Source organism: Daphnia magna, linkage group LG1, assembly GCF_020631705.1.
Source record: "Daphnia magna isolate NIES linkage group LG1, ASM2063170v1.1, whole genome shotgun sequence".
Taxonomy (NCBI): domain Eukaryota; kingdom Metazoa; phylum Arthropoda; class Branchiopoda; order Diplostraca; family Daphniidae; genus Daphnia; species Daphnia magna.
Genome location: NC_059182.1, coordinates 13,110,641 through 13,138,060, shown reverse-complemented (window position 1 = coordinate 13,138,060; position 27,420 = coordinate 13,110,641). Strand labels below are relative to the sequence as shown.

Genomic DNA, 27,420 nt, shown 5'->3' with positions numbered 1-27,420 from the left:
TGGAAAACGCAGCCAACACACTGAATGCAAATTTAAAGCTTTGGCTGAGTAACACTGCAGTGTTACTCCGTGAATGCATGAAATTTTTACATGTAAAAATTTTATGCATTTCACTAATCCTAAATAAAATTCGTTAAATGGTAAGAAATTCATTAATATTACCTATCAAATAATAATATATTCTTACTTCTGTTCTAATGTAAAATTTGTTTCGTGGTTCAAAAAAAAATGAAATACAGCAATTTTTTTTCATTAAAAAAGTTTATTCTTTTTAAACATATATATAGATTTTAAAAATACAAACACAAATACAACTAACTTTAAAACCAAATCAAAAGAAAAAAACAAAAATAATAAACGTAAATAATGACAACATAGCTAAACAATCAAACAAAATTGGAACGCCCGCCACGGAGACTATGTTGAACGGAAACAAATCGGAATAAGCCGTACGCATAGTGATCGGAAACAATTCCGTTCCCCACCACTTGGAGGATCCGTTTTTGACCGACAATCTAAACGGATCTGTTTCCGTGGACAGATGAAGACTGTGTTGCCCTTAAACCCCCCCCCTTCTGGCCTCACTTTCTTTAGGGAGAAATCAAGTTTAATGAAGTTGTGCGTGGTTTATACGTGAGTTTTAGGTCGTAACTTTAAGAATGATTAGGGATGTAGTTGAGGAAATCTTGTCGCACTGAGTGTTGGTGAAAAACCCCATTGATTTTTTTTTAGGTTTTATCAATAACCAGTGCACAGTATTCAGGTTGAAAAACGATAGTGAAAATAACTTCACACTCCTCTCTCTTAAAGTAGTCTGCATGTTATTTTCAAAATAGTGAAACGAGGAAGGGCGGCTCTTCCCGGAGTTCGACACTCATTAATCACAGGCTGGCCGGATGGTTGTGATCGAATTTGACCTACCCCGATCCGTCTCTCTCTCCGCACTGGACGAAAACAATGTGACCCTCAAAGATTCCCCCGAAAATGGGGGACAGGAATCCAACAAGTTCCTAGAGCTACACTTATCTGCCGACCAAATTCACATCCTTTCCAGGTATAGCATAAAACTCTGCCAGGTGGACTTTGGGATATTTTGAATATTAAGAAACTTTTTTTGTGCAGGAGAGAAATCTCAGCCTGGAGAGTGCCATGAAAGTTGGGCGGTCAGTGGCTAGAGTGAAGCCTGCTGTTAACAATGCCATATTTGATTGTAAAGTATTATCTAGGAATTATGCATTGTTGTGGTATAAAGATGGAAAGGTATTCCCAAGTAATTTACTCCATTCCAAGTGAGTTTAATAATTCCCATATCTTTCTTTCTGTAGTTTTATTTACAAGACAGTTTGGGGTAGATGTTATGGAAAATTCAAGAAAAGGTATTCACATCATAACTATTATGTTTTCACAGATTGCTTCAATCATTCTAAATTTTGTTTTTTTAAGTTACTCATGGTTGTATTGTAGCTACTGTAAAGTTATATTTACCTGATGGCAAAGAAGCCAAAGCCAGGTTTGTAAGTTTCCTATTCCAAATTGAGTCTTATAGTTAATGTATACTTTCTTCCTCCAGTCCTTCAACAGGCATCCAAGAAGAAGAAGATAGTTGTGAACTTGGCAAACAAGATCTCTACCAACTTAACCAATGGATACAGGTATCTACCTGGGAAACGCCTGTCACGATCTCGTTTCTAAAATTTTTTATCGAATTCAAGGAAGCGGTTTTTCGAGAACAAGTTTTAGAAACGAAATTAGGATCCTTGCAGCGTATTGTGAGCGCTACGCGTGAAGCAGCTGAAATGGGCTGGACAGCATTGATGGAGGAAGACAGACTATTAACTCGGATAGAATCGCTTGAAAATCAACTTGTCGTTTCATCGAAAGTACGTTCTTTCCTTTTTTTTTTTTTTTTATATATAGAATAGAAATTTCTTAGGATATATAATAAAACTTAAAAAATAATTTAATAAAGCTTACGTAAAGAATGAGTTTGTCGTTTGCCGTTCTTTTTCTAAAGAACTTTCACGAGGATAAACTACGAGAGGAGATCCGAAAGTTGTATGACGAGAAAAACATTTATCAGGATGTTTCTAAAGAATCTTTGCGGAAAGTGCTCACGGAAAAGATGGAGACATTAAAAAAATTGCAGGAAACCGAACGGTAAGTAGCGTGATTGTTTTCGTAGTTGAGATAATAATTCACTAGATATCTTTTCTCTAAATTACTAGATCGTTGAGTAATGCCGAAGACGAACGCGACAATATGAAAGAATTAAATGATAAGTTGAATGAACAAATATTAGAACTGGCTGAGAAATTCGAAAAGGAATCAGACGAGTTACAATCGTACAAGAGAAAATTGCAGGAGGCAGACAACCAACAACTTCGTCATGAACAGGAAATGCAGTCGCGACAAGACGCACTTCGTGAAGCTCAAGAAAAAGAAACGGTTCTTTTAGCCCAGGTAATTTTTAAAATCTTTCCATTTGAAATTTCATGTATAACGTTCTTATTTGTAAAACAGGTGGAGAGCAGGCAGGCGGAAATCGATTTCACCAAAGAGCAGCTCGCCAATCTAAGACTACGTCTTGATTCCATGAAAGTAGCAGAAGAACTAAAGAAAGATGAAAATGAAATAGGCGGAGATGAAGTTGAAGATAAGAGTAACAATGTCAAAGAAAATCAAACTGAAACGTTAAGACAACGTGTGGTCCAACTTGAGTCACAACTTAAAACATCACTCGCAAACGTAAATCAACATCTACCGTTATCTGCATCTTTTCTTATTGGCTTTTTTTCTATGGCTCAGAATCTGAATGGAGAATTCGTCCCAGATCCTATTGGATACAAGTCAAAAGAAGTTGATCGTCTACAAGGTATTGAATGCGTGCTCCCTTTTCAATCCTTCATCGTAGCTTCTTTCTGTTGGTTTTGGATTTCGTTGCCTTATCATTCTGGAATTGGATGGCCCTTCTTATAATTCATTGTGATACCTTGCATTTCAATGTCCATGACCTTTTATTTAATTCTTTTTGCGTACCCGTTACACAACTAATGCATAAACCCTCACATAATGGAGTATTAGGTCTTGGCCAATATGCCTGTAACCAGTTTAGATACCTGATTTATTTGTTTGGCGATTGTGTAGGTCGATGCACGTGGGATTGTTATCTTTACCGCAGGCAATTGGCATGTTGTAGTGTAATTTTAAAAGGTGATTGAACTAACCCTTTGTGGCACTATTTCAGCTTTGTAATGCTTTCTTGCTGCACGACATCTGTTCTTTGCTTTGTCATTTGCTAACATAGAATATTTGCAATCCCCACCCTTTTTTTTGCAGCCAAATTGATCACGCCAAGCTTTATATTTGCTGGTCTCCACATATTGACTGTATCTATAATATTTCGTGTTTTTATTATTGCAGAGCTTTTGGAAGAAACGCGCGCCAAGTGCCGAGTACTCGAGTACTCTTATTTTTGCTTTTATTTTAGGTCAAGAAAGGTTTCGATCAATCACAAAGTCATATTTCAGGAATTCGGTAAATCAGAATTTTAATTAATATAATATATATCTATATATTTATAATACCTCTCTCAACTCCCATACATATATAGGTTGGAGTACTTTTAGTTTATGACATTTGCTGTAGGAAGAGCTTTGAAAATGTACCAGTCTGGATGAATGAAGCCAAATCACATATTGAGCCACACAGAGCTGTTTTTATCCTTGTTGGATGTAAACTGGATTTGAAAGACCAAAGAGAAGTGTCAAGTGAAGAAGCTGCAAGGTTTGCAAACTTCAATGAAATGCCTTTTGTTGAAACTTCTGCCAAAACAGGTATGTGTAGCCTTAGTAATAACTAATAAACTATTATTTTGTAATAACCCATTTGATGCATAGGTGAAAATGTGGAAGAAGCGTTTCGTATTGTTGGCCAGGAAATTTATAACCGCGTTCAGCTAGGAGAATACTCAATCCACGACGGATGGGATGGAGTTAAAGCTGGTTATCGAAGAGCCGGCAGAGATTACGGTCTAGTAGAAGCCGAAGCTGCCAGGACAACGTGTTGCTGAACTATTTCTCTATTTTCTTCCTTAAGTTTTTTTTAGACATTGTATATTTACATGACATGACGTTCTTCTATAGGGAAACTTGTACAGGAAAATAATTCAACGACTTTATAGGCTCAATCTTACTTTGAAGTTCCCTTAACCATTTAGTGGAGATGCCCCACAGCAAGATTCCGATTGTAATTAACCACGTGATCATGTTTTGTCCGAACATGTAGTCTTTGAAACCCCAATTGCTTCGTGATTCTTTCTTAACAATGTCGAGACTTTAATCACTACGCTTAAATGGCGTATAAAATATAACATCAATATTGAACGTAAGGAATCCATATATAATAAAAGAACAAGCTTTTTTGGGAGGAGCCTGTGTCTGTCACAACGAGAGAACGTTGTGATTGGTCAGTCCAGCCGCTCTGGAAAGGGGTGAAAACCGCCAGCGGCTATTTTTCCATCACCAAAAAAAGGGGGAATTTCTCAACGCAAATAACTCTAAACGACAACTACCAACCAAATTATTAAACATTTTATATGCCATCTACCAGTCATATAAAAATTACACCAAGTTCAAAAGGTAAGTTGCCGCTGGCGTTGGGAGGAATTGGTGGGATAGGACTTTGGAAGACTAGATGCGTGAAAGGTGGACGAAATCGTGGAAATTGACAATTTTTCAGTCCATGGGCATTTAGTAGGACGGGTGGACGAGACAGCATGTGAGCCGACGGACGGCCAGCTAAAACGGACATTTTGGTGGGCAGTAAGTGGGTTGACGGGCAGAAACCGTGAGGAGGATGATAAACAGAGGCAACTATATGGTCGACGGGCCCCCTACAGTGGTTATTTTTGCTGATCGATTGTTGATCGACGGGCAAAGAGGGGGGTTGACGGGCAGAGAGGGAATCGACGGGCAAAGACTGTTAGGGATTAGATAGCCAGAGGCAATATATAAGCCGTTCGCCGCCGGGCAAAAATTAACCGTTAACAGTTTGGCAGAATTAAATGGCGAAAAAAGCGTTAAAAATACGCTAGCGCCACCTATCTCCCGGCCCTGGACGGGCCCAAAGTTACTAGTTTATATTGATAAATGTAACAAGATTGACAAGCACACACCGAAAGTGTAAACAATAACTCATTTTCCAGGAGATGCTACATTGTCCTATAGATATTGAGTTACGCCAAATCTGGAAATTACTCATTTTCAGGCAGCTTTGATGACAAATTCGAGCTACTTCTACTTCTTTTTCTTTAAATCTTCGAAACGACGGGTAAGATCGTCAAAATCAATGTCATCATCCGCGTCTTTTTCGCCTGGTGCAGCTAAGTTATCCTGAGGCACGGACGGCAGATCAGGAAGGTCCATATCTGGTGACGGACTATTTATCTTTGTTCGTGGACTCGGTTTCGGATGTTGGTTTATCTGTAGTCAGTTAAACGGTTATTCATTTATTGTGTTATGTTCACGTTTGGTAATCAACTTTCCCTGGCTAAGCTATACCTGTAAGTTCGTATTAAGCGGTTTGCTATTGCTATTACCAGTAGGTGAATTATCTTTTGATGATGCGTTACTGTTTGTTCCTAGATTATTTGGAGGAATATTAAACGAAGGTAATTTCTTTTCGTCCATCAAGGGATGAGGAGCTGATGCTATCGGCGGTTTTTCCTGTTGCTGGTAACTCGGTGGCAATGGGTATCCATAAGGTGGAGGTGGAGACATGGCACTCATTGGTCCATATGCGCCACCAGGAAAAGGAGCGAAGCCTGCATTAGGTGGTGGCATCCATCCTTGCGGTGGGCCTCCAGTAGCCCCGGCTGCTTGACCTGGATGGACCCACCCGAGATTACCTCCTCCCATTTTTCCAGCTTCAGTTGCGTTAAAGTCGATCAGAAGCGCTTCCTCAGCAACAGCCGCCTCTTGCATGATCTGTTATTGAAGCTTGCATAATTTCGTGATATCATTTCTTAAAACACTAGTTGGTTACCTGCGGGTCTGGTTCATAGAAAACGTTGTAGTTTTTGGCGATTTCGATCAAGTATTTTTCTACCAGAATCTTGGGTGGTGCTTGCACGCTAAGCTTATGCATTAACTTGGGTGCAACAGTGCCTATGCGTTATCGCGACAAGCCAAGCTGTACGGTTTACCGTATTTAATGCCCAATTGTTCAGCTATTATTTTCAATTCAGCCACATCAGCTTGCATTCGTGGAGCTACCCAAATTAAGCTTGATATGGCTTCAGCCAATCCTTCATCTAAAGTTTTCATCTGTTGTACAAGCCCAAATCTGGCTAAAAGAAGATCACAATACATCTCTAGGATTTCCATAGCCTCAACTTGATAATCCTCCCTAATAATTTGTTCAACTCAAATTTTGGCTGGAAAAATAAACAATGTCAACTAAAGTAGCAGCAACATAGATAAAACACAAAACAAACCTCTTTCGGCTTTACCAGCAGCAATGTAATCTGCAATTTCCTTGCGAGCCTTCAATGCCAACTCTGTGTTTTTTTCTCCAGAAGTTTGAGGCGATTGACAGCCAATCTTAAAGTTGGAAGAAAGCTGTTTCACAAAATGAACAATAACATTCAAAGAACTAGAATTAACCTTAGGTTTGTTTTTAATTTGCTGTAATTGGGTCCACTGTCAAACATGATGTTTATTCCTTGGGATCCAACACACGATAGCAAAGATATGTGGGAGATGTTAAGACGTGAACTCCTAAATTTCGTAAGACGTATGAGTCATCCAGAAACAAGGCGAACGAATGATGACATTAATTTAAAAAACATTAATTTAAAAAACATGAATAACAAAATCTTTTATACCTCAAATTAAAATATAAAAGAATACACTAAGCTTGTCAAAAACGAAAGGCAAGACAGGAATAGAGCGCTATTTTAAAATAATACAACCCAACACCACTTCAAAGCACAATAGAGCGATTGAGAACAAAACCTGCAGCAAAAAAAAACAACACCAATCTCAAAAAATCAATTGTAGACTGTCGGACCGTGATATAATAGCAAGGTACACGATCGCCGTATGGGACTCTCTGTAGGGGAAAACGGCGGGTGTTTACTAAGTGGTTCCATGATTCCCCGCTAGGTTCACTAGTCTAGGAGGCCGGTCGTCTACAGAGGTGATAGGGCAAAAGACTTTTTTATTTTTTGGATTTTTAATTATCAGTTCGTGTGCTAGAAAAGTAAATCCACTCACTCCGTTCAGGAAGTTCCCGATAGGGTACGGCCTGGTCGCCAATTCGCCATAATATCTCGGAAACCGTTTGCTCTTCCGGCAAAACAGACTCCGTATACATGTCCTATGAGGCGTGCGCTGATCTGGTTAAAAACCATAAATGAAGTTGGTGCGCTAACAGAACTGTTTTCGTTAATTTTTCATGGTTTTTAACATGTAAATGAAAAACTATAAGACCAATAGAAAAATAAACCTGATTTCCGTGATTTTCATTCAATTCTGAATCTAAATCATGTATTTTAAGCCAAATTTGAAATTTGGCCAAAAATGAAAAAGTGGGAAGGGTATAGCCTTCCCACTTTTGCCAAAATCGGCCAAAAATGACATCTCTTGAAATTCTCCAAAAATCAGACGGTATAATCGACATTGAACGCCGATTTCGATTTAGTCATTGGTTTTCTCTTTAGACTAGCCGTTTAAAAAATTAACGAAAACAGTTCTGTTAGCGCACCAACTTCATTTATGGTTTTTAACATGTAAATGAAAAACTATAAGACCAATAGAAAAATAAACCTGATTTCCGTGATTTTCATTCAATTCTGAATCTAAATCATGTATTTTAAGCCAAATTTGAAATTTGGCCAAAAATGAAAAAGTGGGAAGGGTATAGCCTTTCCACTTTTGTCAAAATCGGCCAAAAATGACATCTCTTGAAATTCTCCAAAAATCAGACGACATAATCGAAATTGAACGCTGATTTCAATTTAGTCATTGGTTTTCTCTTTAGACTAGCCGTTTAAAAAATTAACGAAAACAGTTCTGTTAGCGCACCAACTTCATTTATGGTTTTTAACATGTAAATGAAAAACTATAAGACCAATAGAAAAATAAACCCGATTTCCGTGATTTTCATTCAATTCTGAATCTAAATCATGTATTTTAAGCCAAATTTGAAATTTGGCCAAAAATGAAAAAGTGGGAAGGGTATAGCCTTTCCACTTTTGCCAAAATCGGCCAAAAATGACATTCCTTGAAATTCTCCAAAAATCAGACGGTATAATCGACATTGAACGCCGATTTCGATTTAGTCATTGGTTTTCTCTTTAGACTAGCCGTTTAAAAAATTAACGAAAACAGTTCTGTTAGCGCACCAACTTCATCTATGGTTTTTAACATGTAAATGAAAAACTATGAGACCAATAGAAAAATAAACCTGATTTCCGTGATTTTCATTCAATTCTGAATCTAAATCATGTATTTTAAGCCAAATTTGAAATTTGGCCAAAAATGAAAAAGTGGGAAGGGTATAGCCTTTCCACTTTTGTCAAAATCGGCCAAAAATGACATCTCTTGAAATTCTCCAAAAATCAGACGACATAATCGAAATTGAACGCTGATTTCAATTTAGTCATTGGTTTTCTCTTTAGACTAGCCGTTTAAAAAATTAACGAAAACAGTTCTGTTAGCGCACCAACTTCATTTATGGTTTTTAACATGTAAATGAAAAACTATAAGACCAATAGAAAAATAAACCCGATTTCCGTGATTTTCATTCAATTTTGAATCTAAATCATGTATTTTAAGCCAAATTTGAAATTTGGCCAAAAATGAAAAAGTGGGAAGGGTATAGCCTTTCCACTTTTGCCAAAATCGGCCAAAAATGACATCCCTTGAAATTCTCCAAAAATCAGACGGTATAATCGACATTGAACGCCGATTTCGATTTAGTCATTGGTTTTCTCTTTAGACTAGCCGTTTAAAAAATTAACGAAAACAGTTCTGTTAGCGCACCAACTTCATCTATGGTTTTTAACATGTAAATGAAAAACTATGAGACCAATAGAAAAATAAACCTGATTTCCGTGATTTTCATTCAATTCTGAATCTAAATCATGTATTTTAAGCCAAATTTGAAATTTGGCCAAAAATGAAAAAGTGGGAAGGGTATAGCCTTTCCACTTTTGCCAAAAACGGCCAAAAATGACATCCCTTGAAATTCTCCAAAAATCAGACGGTATAATCGACATTGAACGCCGATTTCGATTTAGTCATTGGTTTTCTCTTTAGACTAGCCGTTTAAAAAATTTACGAAAACAGTTCTGTTAGCGCACCAACTTCATTTATGGTTTTTAACCAGATCAGCGCACGCCTCATAGGACATGTATACGGAGTCTGTTTTGCCTTTTTTAGCAAACGGTTTCCGAGATATTATGGCGAATTGGCGACCATGCCGTACCCTATCGGGAACTTCCTGAACGGAGTGAGGGCCCCTAGTAAAAAGTGGATCAAACGGCGTTCCGTAGTTGCCTCTTTTTATGTAGACGACCATGATCGAAACAATGGAGCTCACACGGCCTGTGAAATAACCTGTCCGTTGCCGGGCGACGCACAAAGCCTCGCCTTGAAAAATAACTTCACGGCCTGATTTTTCCCTATCTTCATGACCGACGCGCCATCTCTCTGAAAAAAATCTCCAGAAATGTCGAGTCGCTCTTAGATTGCTCCGCATTCCTTTATTGTTGAGCCGATAATTGACAGGACCCCTTCGTTAATCTCCGCGTTAGTGTGGACACCCCTGAAATCGCCGCGCCATCAGCGCCATCTCTGGGGTAAAGTCTCAGAAAAAGTGTCGGTCGATCCACCGGTCGTTGTAGAAGGGTACGGGTGCCTGTATCAGGGGGTTGGGAAATGCGAGTTTTGATAGAATCCCTATCGGGAAATTCCCGATGTTTTGGGACTAAAATAAAAATGACGGTGCAATTTGGGAATTTTTATTTATGTTTTAAATTTACCCTCTTTTGAAAAATTGCACATTTGCGGCGTTGCCTAGGTTCCAACATCATGTTTTGTATTGTATGACTCGACCAATGAGGCAGTGACTGTGAAGGTGAACGGTGAAGAGCGGGAGACAGACTCGGAGATTAGACGTTTTTGGTACTGGCTGACACCATACGCAGAGTAATAGAATACTGGTGTAGCCACGCTTATGGCGGGCCCTCCCATTGCCTTTTTGGCCTGAAAGTCTTTCTGGCTCGTAACGAAAGCGCCACAGCGGCTGTGTTGTGAACTTGTGATGTATTAAGTTTTCGCTATGTTTTCGTTCGTTTTCGTCGTCTGTACTTCAGAAAGTAAACAAAAAGTGGCTTAATTAATTAGTGTGAAAAAAGTAAAAGTAGTAGTAGAAAAATAACAACCCTTAAAACTCAATTCATAGATGGCAGTTACGGTTACGAGACACTTAAATCGATATCTTGCCTCATTTTCTCACAATCGATACGCGAAACTTGCAGCAACTTTTGGGAAAAAATCCGAGAGGGGGAGTTAACATGGCCGTGGCTACACCAGTATTCTATTACTCTGCCATACGGTATGTTTCTGCTTTTAAATAAAAATAAAAAGAATTTGGCAACGCCGCAAATGGCGCAATTTTCGGTGTACTTCCTGGTATCTGGTAATGTAGTTATACATCTTCCCTCTGCCCCTGCTCGATTCAAGTTTAGCAATTGTCAAGAAAACTAATACAAGAAGTATTTTTACATTTTTTTAAAAATTGAAATATGTGCGTAATATATTTTGAAATATATTGTAGGAATTGAAACGCAAAGTCAGAATTGAAAGTCAGAAAAAGGGGTCCTATTTCACCGGGTCCTATTTCTCCATGGCCTTTTTTTGGGTCCTATTTCTCCGGGTCCTATTTGTCTGGGTCCTATTTCTCCGGCTACCAAATATATGCCAGGTACACCACGAACCAATTCGAAAGCACAACACTTAAAATTCTACTGACGAATGCATCTTACCCACAGAGATAAAGAAAACGAACTGTTCAAATCTCGTAAAAATGTAACGTAGAGATTCTCAGTGGTAACTTTTAGAGCTAGAGACTGAAAAGTGAGAAAATATGATAGAAACAAATGAAAAGAGAGAAAAATAAGGCAGCGGCCATCATGGAATTTTTGTGACCCTTCCCACAGTTTTGGTTGCTAACGAATCGATAACTTGAAAAATTGTACAGTTTCTCGAAACTATTCAGTATTATTTTAAAATGCCCGTTGAGAGAGAGAAAAAATTGGAGATGGAGTATTTTATCACTATTTGAAAAACGAAATTACGCAAGAGCTGTTTTTCACGGTCTTTTAATTCCAGCAAATTTGCTATTTCAAATGAAGGCTTTCTAACAGAACAGGCTTGGATGCTACACTTGTTATTGTGATTCCAAGCGATTGAACATGACCAACAATTTTGACTAGTCACTGGATCGGGCACTTTCTAAAGTGCACATCCCTCTGTTCCCGTCCAATGTCCAGCATGGATTCGCATCGTGTTGGATCTTCACATTATTTCGGATTCATCTTTATCGCTTCAAAATACTCTCAACAACTAATCAACGCCCAACACCCAAAGTCGACGAAAGAGCTCAATTTCACCAAGAACCACATTAAATATGTGCTCCAAAGAAACAAGTTTGCTAGATAGTCTCCACTTTATATTCACACATTTTTACATCAAGAGCCAAAAGGCGTAAGGCATAAAATACATAGTTTTAAATTATTTGTTCAATTGAGATTTCATTAATTTAGTAGATCTTGTAGCCTTTGCCGTTGAAAGGGATGTGGACGGGGGCAACTGGGAGTTCGTATTCGTGGACGGGTGCGACGGGCAAGTGATCACCTTTGGGCTGGAATCCAGCTTCATCAGCGGCCCAGGTCAAAGTGAATTTCTGGCCTTCAGAGGATACCCAGTAAGAGGATCCCTTGTTGGTGTTGCCTAGGACTTCACCGTATGATTCTTTGCCGTAAGAATCGTAAGTGACTCCTTGCATCTTCTTCTGAACCTGGGACTCTTCACGGGTAGTGTAGTCAGACTGGGCATAGCTGTGGGTTAAAAGGATTAAATCTTTTAAATCAGAGTATTTTAAATCCCTATGGTAATGGTGTGAAGAATTAAGTTGGCTTACCTCCATTGGCTGCTGCCATCGAGGTTGCGTTCGTCAGATTGGCTGGTGATGGTGATATCAGCGTATTTGTTATCCTTGTTGTAGCTGGGAGTAGGGTAAGCTGGTGCAGGGTAGCCAGGGGTAGGGTACTTTGGTGCAGGGTAGCTTGGGGTAGTATAGCGGTGATGTAGTATAGTATAGCATGTAGTATGTAGTATGTAGTATAGCATGGTGATGGACGTGGTCGGACCATTTGGAGATTGTCTGACGCTAATTCCAGGTCGAAAATGGCTTCAAGACTGTGTAAGGATCCATATATAGTCTGAATAACCTTGGCTCGATTGAAAGCGAACGCTGTACCCCTTAATGGAGGAAGCTAGGAGTCAACACGGATTATGTGTGCCTCTGGCCGGTAATTTGACCGATGATCCCACTTTTTTATTCATTAATAGATATAGCTCATTTAAATAAAGCCTGCATGTGCGTGAATAAAAATTCAAGGATAAATAATGTGTAACAATGATAGTACAGTATATTTGCTAATTCACATGTGACGTCTACTTAATAATTTAAAATTTTTAATACTTTTAAATGCAATTTTAGCATAACAACTGGCAAGCTACTTTTATTTATTCTATTTTATCCCGCTCAAACTACTTAAAATATGTTTTTTTTTTTTTTACTTTAGTCCGATTAATACCCCTAACAAGTTATTAAATAAAATAAACATAAATAACGAAATAAAAATACTACATCATCTCATCTAGACAACTCATAAACGATAAACCGCTTGTTTACTGGCGGTAACAGATAGTCAATGGTGTGCAAAATGAAAATTTATCGATTCTGTTGTTACTTGTCAGTATAGCATAAAAAGGAATTTGTGGAAGATATGACGCTTTACAATATATTTTTATCTTCTCGTTTATCGAAAATAACTTGTTCAATAAGAAAAAAGAATTTTATTCGCCTTGCGACCAAGTTATAAGTTTTGACATGCTATGGGGTCATCAGTCATAATAAGAAAATTTTATTTGATCGCAAGTGAAGACGAAATGAATAAATAGCAAAAATTTCAGGAGAAATGTAAACGAAGGGACGACTCAGGAAGCTGCAGCTTCATCGCTTGTAGGTTTCGTTTTGTTGCGTACAGCGGCCTGGATCTGCTGGACCTGTGAATTGGTAAGTCGGCGAATCTCGCCATTGGAGAGAATCAAGGTAAGCATCTTCGAGTTGCCTTCTTTGACAATAGTCAATCTTGCTCCAACAGCTTCTGGCCCAGCAACTGAACGAAGAATATCAGCACTGATAATATTGTTCTGTCTCGGATCGCTAATAAGGATTTGTTTGGAAACGGCAGGCGATCCATTGGTCTTAGGGGTAATGGCCGGGTTGACAAGGGATGGCGTCACGTTAGGAGGAATTGATTTGGTTACGGTGGTGACATCTTTTGCGGCAGGCTGATCTGCGTGAGCCAAATTAGCGGCAATAGAGGTTTTAGCAGTCGATTCCTCAGCAACAGGAATTGCAGAATTTAATTCAATTGAAGTGGGAACTGCAAGAACGACTTTAGGAGAAGAAGAATCGACAAGAGTTGATTCGGTAGCTGCAACTGCCAATTCAGGAACAGCTTGAACAACGGAAGCGGCGTCCGTAGAAGCCGCATTAGTAATGATTTTCAACTTTCGTGGCAACGGAGATGCGCTGATGACTTTAGGGCCAGCTGGTGTCATTTGGGCCGTGACCATAAAACGCCCATGTTGTCCCATATCCAACGATAGACTGCGCGGCTCGTGAGCCACAATCAACCCATTTAGGGCTGCCTGGCTAACTAACTGGGTGATGTCGATGGATACTGGTGCTGGTGGGCTGCCACCCGCTTTCTGAAGATGGAGGGGCGGCCTTTGATGAATGAAAATTTTTCTCGGTTGAGCAGCAATTGGGCTAGACGTGTTTGACTGTAATGACCGGTTCGTTTTGAGCTGTGTGAGAAATCCAGCTGTTTTCGGGTTCGTGATTCTTACTAGTTGTCCGTCTTTAGAGGGAAAATAAACTGACGGTGAACCGTTAGGTGAGCTGACAGCTGATGCACTTGGACGTGGATCGTTACTGCTGAGTAAAACCTGTTGTCGACGGAGTTGACGAAGCTGATCAACGAGCTGGTCTGTTTGGACGCCTGCTGGAGGAGATTTGTCTACAGACTTAATCACAGGTTGGCTATTTTGTGGTTCTTGAGGTGGACTTGTGCTTTCTTCTGGAACACCAACAAATTCAGCTGTTGCCCTGGTAACGCGTCGCCCAATCCAAAAGCCAGGATTTTTCATTTCAGGGATGTAGTTAGAACGTTTACGACCCACAGGTGTTTCAGGTGTTGAATGGGCGTCCGAGTCCCAAGCCGGATCAAAGTTATAGGACCCTTTGCGATTGTGTTTGCTAGGAGGCTCTTCTTCCATCGGACTGGAACTTCTCGTACTCTGATGAGAACCATTAGCTGTGTGTAGAATACGCTTAACTCGAAGTCGGCGTGAATGTCGCACGCCATCTTCCGATCCGATAGAGCTCGTGTTATCTTCTGGTTGAGAACCCTCCGATTCTGACATGCCTGAATCACGAATTCGATCGCTTTCATCGGCTGCACCAGAGGTTTGGCGATTGCTCGATGAAGAGCATCGGTAGCGTTCCCATTCTTTCCACAGTTGTTGGCAAATTTTTTGATTGGCTTGTTGCTGGTCAGACGCCAGTGGCTGGGCCTCCTCCAGCAGCGACTGAAGATGCTCGCGGAGTTTTACCTCACAGCGAGGACGAGGTTTTCCTTCTTCATTTACATCGCTAAAGCGATTGATCCAGTCTTGTAATTCTTCTACATTGGAAATGATGAGTTCGAAGAAGTAGGGGTCATACGATGCACGATCAGGATCGGAAACCGTCTCGGATATCGGTTCTGCTTCCGAAGAAGTGGTAGTTTCAGGAGCTGCTGGTGTTGCTGGCTCTTTTGATGGAGCGAGTTTTTGCAACAATTGAGACACCGTAAAGCGCTAAGTAGTAGCTGATGGCGAAGACTCTTCACCCTCACCCTTAACTAGACCTTCTTTCTTCGGTTCGTTTTGTTCTTCGTTAATTACAGGTTGTTCGCTCTCTTCCTTCTTTATATCGGTCTTAATGGTTTCGCCCTGTAAGGGAATTGGCGGCTTTATTACTTCATCTCCTTCTTTGGAGCCTTTTTCTTGCTTGTCGAGCGTCTCATCAGCTTCATCGAAGACATTGTCATCTTTACCGATGTTAGACGTCTCTTCTTCTTTTACAATCTTATCTTCATTCTGAACTTTTTCTTCCGCATCTTCTTTTTCTACTTTCATTTCCACTTTTTCTGCTTCTTCAATTGCCGTTTCTTTCTCCGCAGTTTCTTCTGCCTCTTCAACGATCTTTTGCAATTTCTTTTTAACCGGCCTCTTTCGGCTTCTTGTTCTCCGACCACGTTTTTTTCGCTGAGCAGTTTTCGCCACAGCGACAGTCTGTTCGTTAGGCTCTTCGTCTTCTTTGTCACCGTTCGGGTCTTCTGAAATTTCGCTAACTTCAACGCTATCCTCGTCGTCCTCCGATTCGCTGGATGTGTCTTTATAATGGGTAAGGCCAGTTTGTCGTTGCAAGGTACGTGGGGAGATGCGTGTACCTATTCGCGAAGGACGTTCATCTGCTGTAGAAGATCTTTTTCTCTGCGGAGTTGGAGTCGTGTTGACAATTGGTGTCCTTCATTAAGAAAAAACAGTAATGGTAAATATAGTTTTTAAAACTTTCAAATGGGTGTTACTCGTGTATACCGTGATTGCTTTTTTTTGCGGGCGAAGACCTTTTTGGAGTTGTCGAAGCCCGTTTTGAAGCTGCTGACGTTCGTTTACGCTTCTTGAGTTCGACAAAACTAAACCAAATTTTATGCCAAAGTAGATTGTATGTATCTAAATAACATACTTAAAAAATTTTTAATTTTATTAAAATCTACTATTTTCCCCCCTACTGTCCCTCTTGACCCGGTGTCCCGGCATACTCCAGTCTCCCCTATTAGGATGTTCTATTAAATTTCCATCGTACCTTCATGCAATTGTAAAACCAATGCAGGTTATTCACGGTTGAGCGCCGTCGGGAACCCCGGGGCCCTGCCCGTGCTCCTTTTTGGTCCGTAGACCGAGGCGGAAGTTAGTTCCTCACGAAGTTACAATAATTTGAAAGAGATTTCGGGCCAAAAATATTAAATGTGTCACTTTAGTTTTTAGTTGCAAAACTCCCTCTTAAACAGATCGCAAAACCTAAGAAACCTTAAACTTGCAAAGTAGCCTTTCTCTTGCTCGGTAGGTTTTACTCCGTAGAGATTGATATAGCACCATATGCATGATTTTTAAATTTTTCAATATTAAAGCCTTTGAAAGGGTTGAAAAATTTAATTATCATTCCACTGGTACTACAATTAAACCCACCAAGTAGAGATAGTGCTTTTTGGAAATCGAAGTGAATCTCGGCTTTATTTGATTAGTCATCAGAAAGAGTTTTTGTTCAGGGCGAGAACATGTCCAAAACTAGGTAGGAAGAAAATTTTAATTTTGTTTTTTTTTTTAATTTTTTTTTTTAAATTTCTAGCGAAGAAACAAGCCTTACTAGACCTTTCCGTTCACGACTGTAGAAAGACTAGTCATCCACCTTTTCTTATTGGTTTCGTCGAGAGTGACCAATGTGATACTTTCCGACGGTGTATCGACTCGAAGTAAATACCTCGTTTGAAGTTTGCTTCTGTTAGTTTTTTGTTGGACCTCGCTCCCTAAATCAACTATTTTGAAGTGTCCTGCTTCAAAGGGATTCCCGTAGAGATTTAGGCGCCCCCTGGAATCAGCTCTGGTGAGGACCAGCCCACTGTTGAACAGAAAGCATTGAAGCTTGATCCCTTGACAGGTCTCGAGTTCTCCTCTACACATAACAGTGTTGGCATCTTCAAAAACTGTAGTCATTTCCTCAGGCAAATCAATTTTATCGATTACCTGTTTGCATATTGCAAGTCCCGTTGATCTGTCTACTTGGTCTAGAACATCGCGAAGCATTTGAAGAGCTTGTTCAAGTGCCTTGAATTCATTGTGGTTGTTTTTTCCAAACTTTTGTGTCTGGGTCAATAGGAGGGGATATTTCATTAAACGGGATCTGGGAGCGTCCAGGTAGCTCCACAGATCCAAACGCCGTGAAAAGCTGGACTCCAGACAACGTCTGAGGAAATCCTCAAATAGAGGATCAGAGTTCTTTTTTTCGTCTAGCAGCTTTTTAACTTCAATCAGCTGATAACAATAGGATGAATAGATTTTGAGATTAGGAATCCATTCTTGGACGGACGTACCAAAGTATGTGAAACAGCTATTTGGTCCTAATGCTTTTAAAATTCTGTCTCTAAACTCTGTGTGGATTGAGATAAACGTCGGGATCCAACCGAATATTAGGTTTGCCTCACTACGGGAAATGTAGCCAAGGTGTACCAGTGATTGGTGATAAACCGTTTGTATCATCAGGAGATCTTCGATAAAATGGATCTCGCCTTGCAATATTTCATTGATTGATTCTTGTCTATTCAATTCTTGGGGAGTCAGCGATAAAGCTGTTTTTTTACCCCATGTTTCACTCCATAGCTGGGTAGTTCTTTGTCTAGTAGGTTTAAAAGTCGGAGGTCGATATTTTTTCAACTTTGGAGACTGTCTTAAAGTCCAAATTTTCTTCAATTTTGACCAAACATTTTTGATTTTATGTTTGAAGACGAAAAAATCATTTTGGTTTGGTTTTTCACCAGCATTTTCCCCCGTGGCCGGACACAAAACTTCGCTGAAATTATTACACGCACTCTCTTGGATGCTTTCTTCTTCCTTTGAGTCATCATCCATCAATTCATTTTCTTCAAAAGCCATTGATGTAAGTTCGTCGAACCGATGACGAAAGGGAATAATCGCTGAATTTTGCCAACAACGTTGGCTAGCCACCGTTTGCTCCTTGTTCAAACCAAGTTCGTTGTCGATTCGACTAAATTGCGTGGTTTTCAGGTATATTTCCTGACATTCTGGTATGGTTTCGCAACTTTCTCGTATTGGTGATGGATTTGGCTGAATGAATTTAGCTCCACACATTTCCGGTGACGGTGCTTGGTTGTCAGTGGGTCCGATTCCATAGTTTTCTTCATCCGTCAATTCATTTTCTTCAAAAGCCACTGATGTTATTTCGTCGAACCGATGACGAAAGGGAAGAATCGCTGAATTTTCGGAACATTGCTGACGTTGGCTAATAGCCACCGTTTGCTCCTTGTTCAAACCAAGTTCGTTGTCGATTCCACTGGGTTGCGTGGATTTCAAGTATATTTCCTGACATTCCGGTATCGTTTCGCGATTATTCTGTGGCGTTTCGCAACTTTCTCGTACTGGTGATGGATTCGGCTGAACGGATTCGGCTCCACACCTTTCCGGTGACGGTGCTCGGTCGTCAGTGGGTCCGATTCCATAGTTTTCTGGGTGTTCTGGGTTATTTGTCTCGTCGGCTATGCAGGTCTTCTTGCATTTACACGAGCAGGACAATGGAATCCTACGCTGATTGGTTGTTCTGATCTGGTTGTTCTGATCTGGTTGTTCTGGGTTATTTGTCTCGTCGGCTATGCAGGTCTTCTTGCATTTACACGAGCAGGACAATGGAATCCTACGCTGATTCCAATACAAATAACAAAAGAAAATAGAGAAACTTAAGATTGTGAATTCTATGAAGTACTCCATCTTAAAGTTTTGTATTTTGTATCGGTTAGCGAGTTGAAATTGCTGAATTAGGAGTTTACTTATATATGCAAGTGCTGCCTATGGCTTAGTAGCAAACCACCCCTTACTCGAAAATGCTATTTTGCAAAAAAAAATTTAAGATTTTTAAGATTTCTGTTGCTTGTCCATTTGTGGCAGATATTTCACACATATTTCAAGTAAAAATTTTTTTAAAATGTTGTTCGTGTTAATTTTCTTGGAGATTGCAATGTCAAATCGAGCATGGGCTGCATATGATTTGTTCATAAAGAGAAGCCCGTACACGTAAAGATAAGCAACAGCTGATATTATGCAAAAATATAGAACAAAATTGCCTCGAATAAGTCAAAGCATCTGTAAGCTATATTATATTTCAAGTTGTTAGATTCGATTTTTTCTTACAAGAGATGTCACGACCGACTTCCGCTCAATTAATATTTACAGTAGATAGCGCCACCTTACCCCCCTTAAACCCCTCCCTTCTGGCCTCACTTTCTTTAGGGAGAAATCAAGTTTAATGAAGTTGTGCGTGGTTTATCAAGGCCTACTTAATGGTTAAGGCCTGTAAACATGTATCTACTGCCATGAAGGCGACAGGTGTAGCCAGAATTCCTATCCCTGCCCCTGTGAGAGCCAATAAGACGAAAAAGGGAGGCGAAGACTTCGCCATCTGGCGTTCAGAATCGAACTCGTTGAAAAATAAATATTGAGGCATGAAATGAAAAAATAAGCAAAAAATTAAGGGAAATTAGTTATGAAACGGATATATTTTTTACATGCATAACAATCAAATAAATATCATTCGTTCTATTTTCGAACCTGTCGAATGTACAAAAATCTTGTTTCAGCGTGTGTTCACGACTTAAACGGAAATAAAAAAGGCAGGGAACTGTTATTAGGGGTTGAGAATGGAATCAGAGAACGGTGTTAGAAGCTATTAGATGCACGGTAATTCCTCGATGCGCCTTAAATGTGATGCGGTACCCGACAAGTGGAAAAACAAACCAACGCGTAATTTTGTTATATGTTTAAAGCAGAAAATGTATTGTTCTCATTAAAAATTGTTACATTTAAAAAATAAAAATAAAATGTTAATAAACGTAACAGACATTCTGAACACTGTAAAGCTATATACGATCACCGGGACGTTCTACGATTGATGAGATGTTTTTTATCTCCTTCGGAACAGATCTCTGTACGGGAAAGTAGATCGAATAAAATCCGTGACTTCTTCATCTATCAATCACAATTGACATGGGTAAAAATTGGACGAATTCTAATGTCTGTGTCCAGCAAAGCTTCTGTAAGGCTACAATCTAGGAGAGAAATGGAACTTAATTGCTGAAATTAACGCATGCAACGTACAATTCGATAAAAGATTTTGATTTAATACCTGGCGACAAACGACTTTCCTAGGTCTTGTAATTCTGTACGAGAATCGCATTCCCTTGGCCAGTAAATTGAAATTTTCTCTGCCTTCGTTTACTCTTCCTGATTTTTCCTTGCAACATTCCCGTTCATAACAACCATTTTGGTCCCATTTCTGAAAATAAATTATATTTATAACTCACTATGAATATTTATATTACCGCATCATCTTTTCTTTCTTGCAGATGAAGATCCCGAGCTGAATAACTCAAACAAACGCCGTCTTCTTCCACATATTCAGCAAGCAGCAACGTTCACTCCAAATATGAATGCGGCCAAAGACAGAATCCTCCTGTTGCCAATCCGTCGGCTTCTACCATCGGCACCACATGAAGCAGCTCTTTCGCCAAGAACACGTCCAGTAGTATGCCGAAGAATAAACTTTTCGGAAGATAAATTAAAGAATGTCGATTGCTTAGACAATTCAGGCATGGACAATCAGGATCAGCCAATTCAATTGCTGAGAAGAGAGAGGTCAATATTATTTCAAAACTTAAAATCTCATAAACAACATTACCTCTATTGTTTTTTACAGACTGTGGTGGCCTTTTCTATCCCACAGTTGAGTTTGTGTCAAGGCTGTGGACGGTGTATCTATTTGTAAAGGAGTGCCTTTGACAGATGTCAAGCTCGACTTTCATGTTGAAGGGCCTTGTTGAATTCCTTCTGCCCCATCTGGAGACATGTAACACTTTTCTCTGTGAAATCGCTCGTCCTGGTGAAAAAAACAAAGCATTAATTGAAGTTATTTTGAGAAAATTTTTTAAACCAATTTTGTCTAACAAGAGAAAGTTGCGTTTAAGTTTAAATAAGAAGACCAGTACCTTTGGTCCAGCCAATAAGGAACGTAGGGCCAGAACACTGAAACAATAAATGAAACTCAAATTCTGCAGCATTTTCTATTTCTTAAATTTAAATAACAAAATGCTTACCATTATTTGGCTGAAGACGTCAAACGTTAGTCCCAACCCCATTTTCTTTCTATCTTCCCATCCTTACGAGGTGGCATTTTTGAACGCCAGACGGCGAAGTCTTCGCCTCCTTTTTTCTTCTGATTGGCTCTTGACTGGGGAAAGGATAGGGAATTTTGCAAATCCTCTCGCCGTCATAGGGGAACATTCAAGTTTACAGGCCTTAACCATTAAGTAGGCCTTGGGTTTATACGTGAGTTTTAGGCCGTAACTTTAAGAATGATTAGGGATGTAGTTGAGGAAATCTTGTCGCACTGAGTGTTGGTGAAAAACCCCATTGATTTTTTTTTAGGTTTTATCAATAACCAGTGCACAGTATTCAGGTTGAAAAACGATAGTGAAAATAACTTCACACTCCTCTCTCTTAAAGTAGTCTGCATGTTATTTTCAAAATAGTGAAACGAGGAAGGGCGGCTCTTCCCGGAGTTCGACACTCATTAATCACAGGCTGGCCGGATGGTTGTGATCGAATTTGACCTACCCCGATCCGTCTCTCTCTCCGCACTGGACGAAAACAATGTGACCCTCAAAGATTTCCCCGAAAATGGGGGACAGGAATCCAACAAGATGGTTCCTAGAGCTACACTTATCTGCCGACCAAATTCACATCCTTTCCAGGTATAGCATAAAACTCTGCCAGGTGGACTTTGGTATATTTTGAATATTAAGAAACTTTTTTTGTGCAGGAGAGAAATCTCAGCCTGGAGAGTGCCATGAAAGTTGGGCGGTCAGTGGCTAGAGTGAAGCCTGCTGTTAACAATGCCATATTTGATTGTAAAGTATTATCTAGGAATTATGCATTGTTGTGGTATAAAGATGGAAAGGTATTCCCAAGTAATTTACTCCATTCCAAGTGAGTTTAATAATTCCCATATCTTTCTTTCTGTAGTTTTATTTACAAGTCAGTTTGGGGTAGATGTTATGGAAAATTCAAGAAAAGGTATTCACATCATAACTATTATGTTTTCACAGATTGCTTCAATCATTCTAAATTTTGTTTTTTTAAGTTACTCATGGTTGTATTGTAGCTACTGTAAAGTTATATTTACCTGATGGCAAAGAAGCCAAAGCCAGGTTTGTAAGTTTCCTATTCCAAATTGAGTCTTATAGTTAATGTATACTTTCTTCCTCCAGTCCTTCAACAGGCATCCAAGAAGAAGAAGATAGTTGTGAACTTGGCAAACAAGATCTCTACCAACTTAACCAATGGATACAGGTATCTACCTGGGAAACGCCTGTCACGATCTCGTTTCTAAAATTTTTTATCGAATTCAAGGAAGCGGTTATTCGAGAACAAGTTTTAGAAACGAAATTAGGATCCTTGCAGCGTATTGTGAGCGCTACGCGTGAAGCAGCTGAAATGGGCTGGACAGCATTGATGGAGGAAGACAGACTATTAACTCGGATAGAATCGCTTGAAAATCAACTTGTCGTTTCATCGAAAGTACGTTCTTTCCTTTTTTTTTCTTTTTTTTTTAAATATAGAATAGAAATTTCTTAGGATATATAATAAAACTTAAAAAATAATTTAATAAAGCTTACGTAAAGAATGAGTTTGTCGTTTGCCGTTCTTTTTCTAAAGAACTTTCACGAAGATAAACTACGAGAGGAGATCCGAAAGTTGTATGACGAGAAAAACATTTATCAGGATGTTTCTAAAGAATCTTTGCGGAAAGTGCTCACGGAAAAGATGGAGACATTAAAAAAATTGCAGGAAACCGAACGGTAAGTAGCGTGATTGTTTTCGTAGTTGAGATAATAATTCACTAGATATCTTTTCTCTAAATTACTAGATCGTTGAGTAATGCCGAAGACGAACGCGACAATATGAAAGAATTAAATGATAAGTTGAATGAACAAATATTAGAACTGGCTGAGAAATTCGAAAAGGAATCAGACGAGTTACAATCGTACAAGAGAAAATTGCAGGAGGCAGACAACCAACAACTTCGTCATGAACAGGAAATGCAGTCGCGACAAGACGCACTTCGTGAAGCTGAAGAAAAAGAAATGGTTCTTTTAGCCCAGGTAATTTTTAAAATCTTTCCATTTGAAATTTCATGTATAACGTTCTTATTTGTAAAACAGGTGGAGAGCAGGCAGGCGGAAATCGATTTCACCAAAGAGCAGCTCGCCAATCTAAGACTACGTCTTGATTCCATGAAAGTAGCAGAAGAACTAAAGAAAGATGAAAATGAAATCGGCGGAGATGTAGTTGAAGATAAGAGTAACAATGTCAAAGAAAATCAAACTGAAACGTTAAGACAACGTGTGGTCCAACTTGAGTCACAACTTAAAACATCACTCGCAAACGTAAATCAACATCTACCGTTATCTGCATCTTTTCTTATTGGCTTTTTTTCTATGGCTCAGAATCTGAATGGAGAATTCGTCCCAGATCCTATTGGATACAAGTCAAAAGAAGTTGATCGTCTACAAGGTATTGAATGCGTGCTCCCTTTTCAATCCTTCATCGTATCTTCTTTCTGTTGGTTTTGGATTTCGTTGCCTTATCATTCTGGAATTGGATGGCCCTTCTTATAATTCATTGTGATACCTTGCATTTCAATGTCCATGACCTTTTATTAAATTCTTTTTACGTACCCGTTACACAACTAATGCATAAACCCTCACATAATGGAGTATTAGGGCTTGGCCAATATGCCTGTAACCAGTTTAGATACCTGATTTATTTGTTTGGCGATTGTGTAGGTCGATGCACGTGGGATTGTTATCTTTACCGCAGGCAATTGGCATGTTGTAGTGTAATTTTAAAAGGTGATTGAACTAACCCTTTGTGGCACTATTTCAGCTTTGTAATGCTTTCTTGCTGCACGACATCTGTTCTTTGCTTTGTCATTTGCTAACATAGAATATTTGCAATCCCCACCCTTTTTTTGCAGCCAAATTGATCACGCCAAGCTTTATATTTGCTGGTCTCCACATATTGACTGTATCTATAATATTTCGTGTTTTTATTATTGCAGAGCTTTTGGAAGAAACGCGCGCCAAGTGCCGAGTACTCGAGTACTCTTATTTTTGCTTTTATTTTAGGTCAAGAAAGGTTTCGATCAATCACAAAGTCATATTTCAGGAATTCGGTAAATCAGAATTTTAATTAATATAATATATATCTATATATTTATAATACCTCTCTCAACTCCCATACATATATAGGTTGGAGTACTTTTAGTTTATGACATTTGCTGTAGGAAGAGCTTTGAAAATGTACCAGTCTGGATGAATGAAGCCAAATCACATATTGAGCCACACAGAGCTGTTTTTATCCTTGTTGGATGTAAACTGGATTTGAAAGACCAAAGAGAAGTGTCAAGTGAAGAAGCTGCAAGGTTTGCAAACTTCAATGAAATGCCTTTTGTTGAAACTTCTGCCAAAACAGGTATGTGTAGCCTTAGTAATAACTAATAAACTATTATTTTGTAATAACCCATTTGATGCATAGGTGAAAATGTGGAAGAAGCGTTTCGTATTGTTGGCCAGGAAATTTATAACCGCGTTCAGCTAGGAGAATACTCAATCCACGACGGATGGGATGGAGTTAAAGCTGGTTATCGAAGAGCCGGCCGAGATTACGGTCTAGTAGAAGCCGAAGCTGCCAGGACAACGTGTTGCTGAACTATTTCTCTATTTTCTTCCTTAAGTTTTTTTAGACATTGTATATTTACATGACATGACGTTCTTCTATAGGGAAACTTGTACAGGAAAATAATTCAACGACTTTATAGGCTCAATCTTACTTTGAAGTTCCCTTAACCATTTAGTGGAGATGCCCCACAGCAAGATTCCGATTGTAATTAACCACGTGATCATGTTTTGTCCGAACATGTAGTCTTTGAAACCCCAATTGCTTCGTGATTCTTTCTTAACAATGTCGAGACTTTAATCACTACGCTTAAATGGCGTATAAAATATAACATCAATATTGAACGTAAGGAATTTATATTGATAAATGTAACAAGATTGACAAGCACACACCGAAAGTGTAAACAATAACTCATTTTCCAGGAGATGCTACATTGTCCTATAGATATTGAGTTACGCCAAATCTGGAAATTACTCATTTTCAGGCAGCTTTGATGACAAATTCGAGCTACTTCTACTTCTTTTTCTTTAAATCTTCGAAACGACGGGTAAGATCGTCAAAATCAATGTCATCATCCGCGTCTTTTTCGCCTGGTGCAGCTAAGTTATCCTGAGGCACGGACGGCAGATCAGGAAGGTCCATATCTGGTGACGGACTATTTATCTTTGTTCGTGGACTCGGTTTCGGATGTTGGTTTATCTGTAGTCAGTTAAACGGTTATTCATTTATTGTGTTATGTTCACGTTTGGTAATCAACTTTCCCTGGCTAAGCTATACCTGTAAGTTCGTATTAAGCGGTTTGCTATTGCTATTACCAGTAGGTGAATTATCTTTTGATGATGCGTTACTGTTTGTTCCTAGATTATTTGGAGGAATATTAAACGAAGGTAATTTCTTTTCGTCCATCAAGGGATGAGGAGCTGATGCTATCGGCGGTTTTTCCTGTTGCTGGTAACTCGGTGGCAATGGGTATCCATAAGGTGGAGGTGGAGACATGGCACTCATTGGTCCATATGCGCCACCAGGAAAAGGAGCGAAGCCTGCATTAGGTGGTGGCATCCATCCTTGCGGTGGGCCTCCAGTAGCCCCGGCTGCTTGACCTGGATGGACCCACCCGAGATTACCTCCTCCCATTTTTCCAGCTTCAGTTGCGTTAAAGTCGATCAGAAGCGCTTCCTCAGCAACAGCCGCCTCTTGCATGATCTGTTATTGAAGCTTGCATAATTTCGTGATATCATTTCTTAAAACACTAGTTGGTTACCTGCGGGTCTGGTTCATAGAAAACGTTGTAGTTTTTGGCGATTTCGATCAAGTATTTTTCTACCAGAATCTTGGGTGGTGCTTGCACGCTAAGCTTATGCATTAACTTGGGTGCAACAGTGCCTATGCGTTATCGCGACAAGCCAAGCTGTACGGTTTACCGTATTTAATGCCCAATTGTTCAGCTATTATTTTCAATTCAGCCACATCAGCTTGCATTCGTGGAGCTACCCAAATTAAGCTTGATATGGCTTCAGCCAATCCTTCATCTAAAGTTTTCATCTGTTGTACAAGCCCAAATCTGGCTAAAAGAAGATCACAATACATCTCTAGGATTTCCATAGCCTCAACTTGATAATCCTCCCTAATAATTTGTTCAACTCGAATTTTGGCTGGAAAAATAAACAATGTCAACTAAAGTAGCAGCAACATAGATAAAACACAAAACAAACCTCTTTCGGCTTTACCAGCAGCAATGTAATCTGCAATTTCCTTGCGAGCCTTCAATGCCAACTCTGTGTTTTTTTTCTCCAGAAGTTTGAGGCGATTGACAGCCAATCTTAAAGTTGGAAGAAAGCTGTTTCACAAAATGAACAATAACATTCAAAGAACTAGAATTAACCTTAGGTTTGTTTTTAATTTGCTGTAATTGGGTCCACTGTCAAACATGATGTTTATTCCTTGGGATCCAACACACGATAGCAAAGATATGTGGGAGATGTTAAGACGTGAACTCCTAAATTTCGTAAGACGTATGAGTCATCCAGAAACAAGGCGAACGAATGATGACATTAATTTAAAAAACATTAATTTAAAAAACATGAATAACAAAATCTTTTTACCTCAAATTAAAATATAAAAGAATACACTAAGCTTGTCAAAAACGAAAGGCAAGACAGGAATAGAGCGCTATTTTAAAATAATACAACCCAACACCACTTCAAAGCACAATAGAGCGATTGAGAACAAAACCTGCAGCAAAAAAAAAACAACACCAATCTCAAAAAATCAATTGTAGACTGTCGGACCGTGATATAATAGCAAGGTACACGATCGCCGTATGGGACTCTCTGTAGGGGAAAACGGCGGGTGTTTACTAAGTGGTTCCATGATTCCCCGCTAGGTTCACTAGTCTAGGAGGCCGGTCGTCTACAGAGGTGATAGGGCAAAAGAC

The 27,420-nt window shown here is 39.4% G+C and overlaps 6 protein-coding genes, 1 long non-coding RNA gene and 2 pseudogenes across 10 annotated transcripts; 4 read left to right on the top strand and 5 right to left on the bottom strand.

Annotated features, from left to right (window-relative positions):
• Positions 1 to 626: 626 nt before the first annotated feature.
• Positions 627 to 3,768, top strand: LOC123469695 (sarcolemmal membrane-associated protein-like). Of its 2 annotated transcripts, XM_045168884.1 has the most exons (14): positions 627 to 763; positions 837 to 1,054; positions 1,123 to 1,260; positions 1,326 to 1,376; positions 1,444 to 1,510; positions 1,571 to 1,652; positions 1,713 to 1,880; positions 2,015 to 2,157; positions 2,226 to 2,460; positions 2,521 to 2,745; positions 2,806 to 2,872; positions 3,145 to 3,210; positions 3,421 to 3,534; positions 3,611 to 3,768. In XM_045168884.1, the coding sequence occupies exons 4-14, from the start codon at positions 1,358 to 1,360 to the stop codon at positions 3,631 to 3,633; spliced, it is 1,209 nt and encodes a 402-aa protein (XP_045024819.1). In that variant the 5' UTR covers positions 627 to 763; positions 837 to 1,054; positions 1,123 to 1,260; positions 1,326 to 1,357; the 3' UTR covers positions 3,634 to 3,768. The 2 variants fall into 2 exon arrangements, with proteins under 2 accessions (XP_045024819.1, XP_045024820.1); XM_045168885.1 differs by lacking the exon at positions 3,145 to 3,210 and having other exon boundaries at positions 651 to 1,054.
• On the top strand, positions 3,674 to 4,069 carry LOC123475322 (ras-related protein Rab-39A-like). The gene is made up of 2 exons (XM_045177914.1): positions 3,674 to 3,833; positions 3,897 to 4,069. The coding sequence occupies exons 1-2, from the start codon at positions 3,674 to 3,676 to the stop codon at positions 4,067 to 4,069; spliced, it is 333 nt and encodes a 110-aa protein (XP_045033849.1).
• A 505-nt stretch (positions 4,070 to 4,574) lies between these two features.
• On the bottom strand, positions 4,575 to 7,044 carry LOC123469696 (annotated as a pseudogene).
• A 4,679-nt stretch (positions 7,045 to 11,723) lies between these two features.
• Positions 11,724 to 12,576, bottom strand: LOC123469700 (larval cuticle protein 65Ab1-like). Of its 2 annotated transcripts, none has more exons than XM_045168901.1 (2): positions 12,208 to 12,576; positions 11,724 to 12,124 (listed from the first exon to the last, which is right to left on the bottom strand). In XM_045168901.1, exons 1-2 carry the CDS (start codon positions 12,414 to 12,416, stop codon positions 11,827 to 11,829), a joined length of 507 nt encoding a protein of 168 aa, XP_045024836.1. In that variant the 5' UTR covers positions 12,417 to 12,576; the 3' UTR covers positions 11,724 to 11,826. The 2 variants fall into 2 exon arrangements, with proteins under 2 accessions (XP_045024836.1, XP_045024833.1); XM_045168898.1 differs by having other exon boundaries at positions 11,724 to 12,146; positions 12,208 to 12,384.
• A 557-nt stretch (positions 12,577 to 13,133) lies between these two features.
• LOC123475306 lies at positions 13,134 to 18,965 on the bottom strand. Its single transcript, XM_045177885.1, is given in 5 exon segments — positions 13,134 to 15,933; positions 15,995 to 16,139; positions 16,916 to 17,614; positions 18,053 to 18,891; positions 18,961 to 18,965. Coding segments are annotated over 5 exon segments (4,332 nt in total). The 3' UTR covers positions 13,134 to 13,289.
• Positions 18,966 to 19,721: 756 nt separating this feature from the next.
• On the bottom strand, positions 19,722 to 21,485 carry LOC116931079. The gene is made up of 5 exons (XR_006643019.1): positions 21,344 to 21,485; positions 21,236 to 21,272; positions 20,929 to 21,126; positions 20,377 to 20,871; positions 19,722 to 20,299 (listed from the first exon to the last, which is right to left on the bottom strand). It is a non-coding gene; the product is annotated as an uncharacterized LOC116931079 (long non-coding RNA).
• An 81-nt stretch (positions 21,486 to 21,566) lies between these two features.
• LOC123469688 (sarcolemmal membrane-associated protein-like) lies at positions 21,567 to 24,717 on the top strand. Of its 2 annotated transcripts, XM_045168872.1 has the most exons (14): positions 21,567 to 21,705; positions 21,779 to 22,000; positions 22,069 to 22,206; positions 22,272 to 22,322; positions 22,390 to 22,456; positions 22,517 to 22,598; positions 22,659 to 22,826; positions 22,965 to 23,107; positions 23,176 to 23,410; positions 23,471 to 23,695; positions 23,756 to 23,822; positions 24,095 to 24,160; positions 24,370 to 24,483; positions 24,560 to 24,717. In XM_045168872.1, exons 4-14 carry the CDS (start codon positions 22,304 to 22,306, stop codon positions 24,580 to 24,582), a joined length of 1,209 nt encoding a protein of 402 aa, XP_045024807.1. In that variant the 5' UTR covers positions 21,567 to 21,705; positions 21,779 to 22,000; positions 22,069 to 22,206; positions 22,272 to 22,303; the 3' UTR covers positions 24,583 to 24,717. The 2 variants fall into 2 exon arrangements, with proteins under 2 accessions (XP_045024807.1, XP_045024812.1); XM_045168877.1 differs by lacking the exon at positions 24,095 to 24,160.
• On the top strand, positions 24,623 to 25,018 carry LOC123475285 (ras-related protein Rab-39A-like). The gene is made up of 2 exons (XM_045177855.1): positions 24,623 to 24,782; positions 24,846 to 25,018. Exons 1-2 carry the CDS (start codon positions 24,623 to 24,625, stop codon positions 25,016 to 25,018), a joined length of 333 nt encoding a protein of 110 aa, XP_045033790.1.
• A 307-nt stretch (positions 25,019 to 25,325) lies between these two features.
• Positions 25,326 to 27,249, bottom strand: LOC116935253 (annotated as a pseudogene).
• Positions 27,250 to 27,420: the final 171 nt, after the last annotated feature.

Excerpts from the sequence above, each read along its gene's own strand:
- LOC123469695 (XM_045168884.1), top strand. Across the intron at positions 1,511-1,570 it reads GGCAAAGAAGCCAAAGCCAG|TCCTTCAACAGGCATCCAAG; the intron begins GTTTGTAAGTTT and ends TTCTTCCTCCAG. Across the intron at positions 2,158-2,225 it reads AAATTGCAGGAAACCGAACG|ATCGTTGAGTAATGCCGAAG; the intron begins GTAAGTAGCGTG and ends CTAAATTACTAG.
- LOC123475322 (XM_045177914.1), top strand. The coding sequence starts at position 3,674 with ATGAATGAAGCCAAATCACATATTGAGCCACACAGAGCTGTTTTTATC. Across the intron at positions 3,834-3,896 it reads TGAAACTTCTGCCAAAACAG|GTGAAAATGTGGAAGAAGCG; the intron begins GTATGTGTAGCC and ends TTTGATGCATAG.
- LOC123469700 (XM_045168901.1), bottom strand. The coding sequence starts at position 12,416 with ATGCTATACTACATACTACATACTACATGCTATACTATACTACATCAC. Across the intron at positions 12,125-12,207 it reads GATGGCAGCAGCCAATGGAG|CTATGCCCAGTCTGACTACA; the intron begins GTAAGCCAACTT and ends TTTAACCCACAG.
- LOC123469688 (XM_045168872.1), top strand. Across the intron at positions 22,599-22,658 it reads AACTTAACCAATGGATACAG|GAAGCGGTTATTCGAGAACA; the intron begins GTATCTACCTGG and ends ATCGAATTCAAG. Across the intron at positions 24,484-24,559 it reads AGTCATATTTCAGGAATTCG|GTTGGAGTACTTTTAGTTTA; the intron begins GTAAATCAGAAT and ends ATACATATATAG.
- LOC123475285 (XM_045177855.1), top strand. The coding sequence starts at position 24,623 with ATGAATGAAGCCAAATCACATATTGAGCCACACAGAGCTGTTTTTATC. Across the intron at positions 24,783-24,845 it reads TGAAACTTCTGCCAAAACAG|GTGAAAATGTGGAAGAAGCG; the intron begins GTATGTGTAGCC and ends TTTGATGCATAG.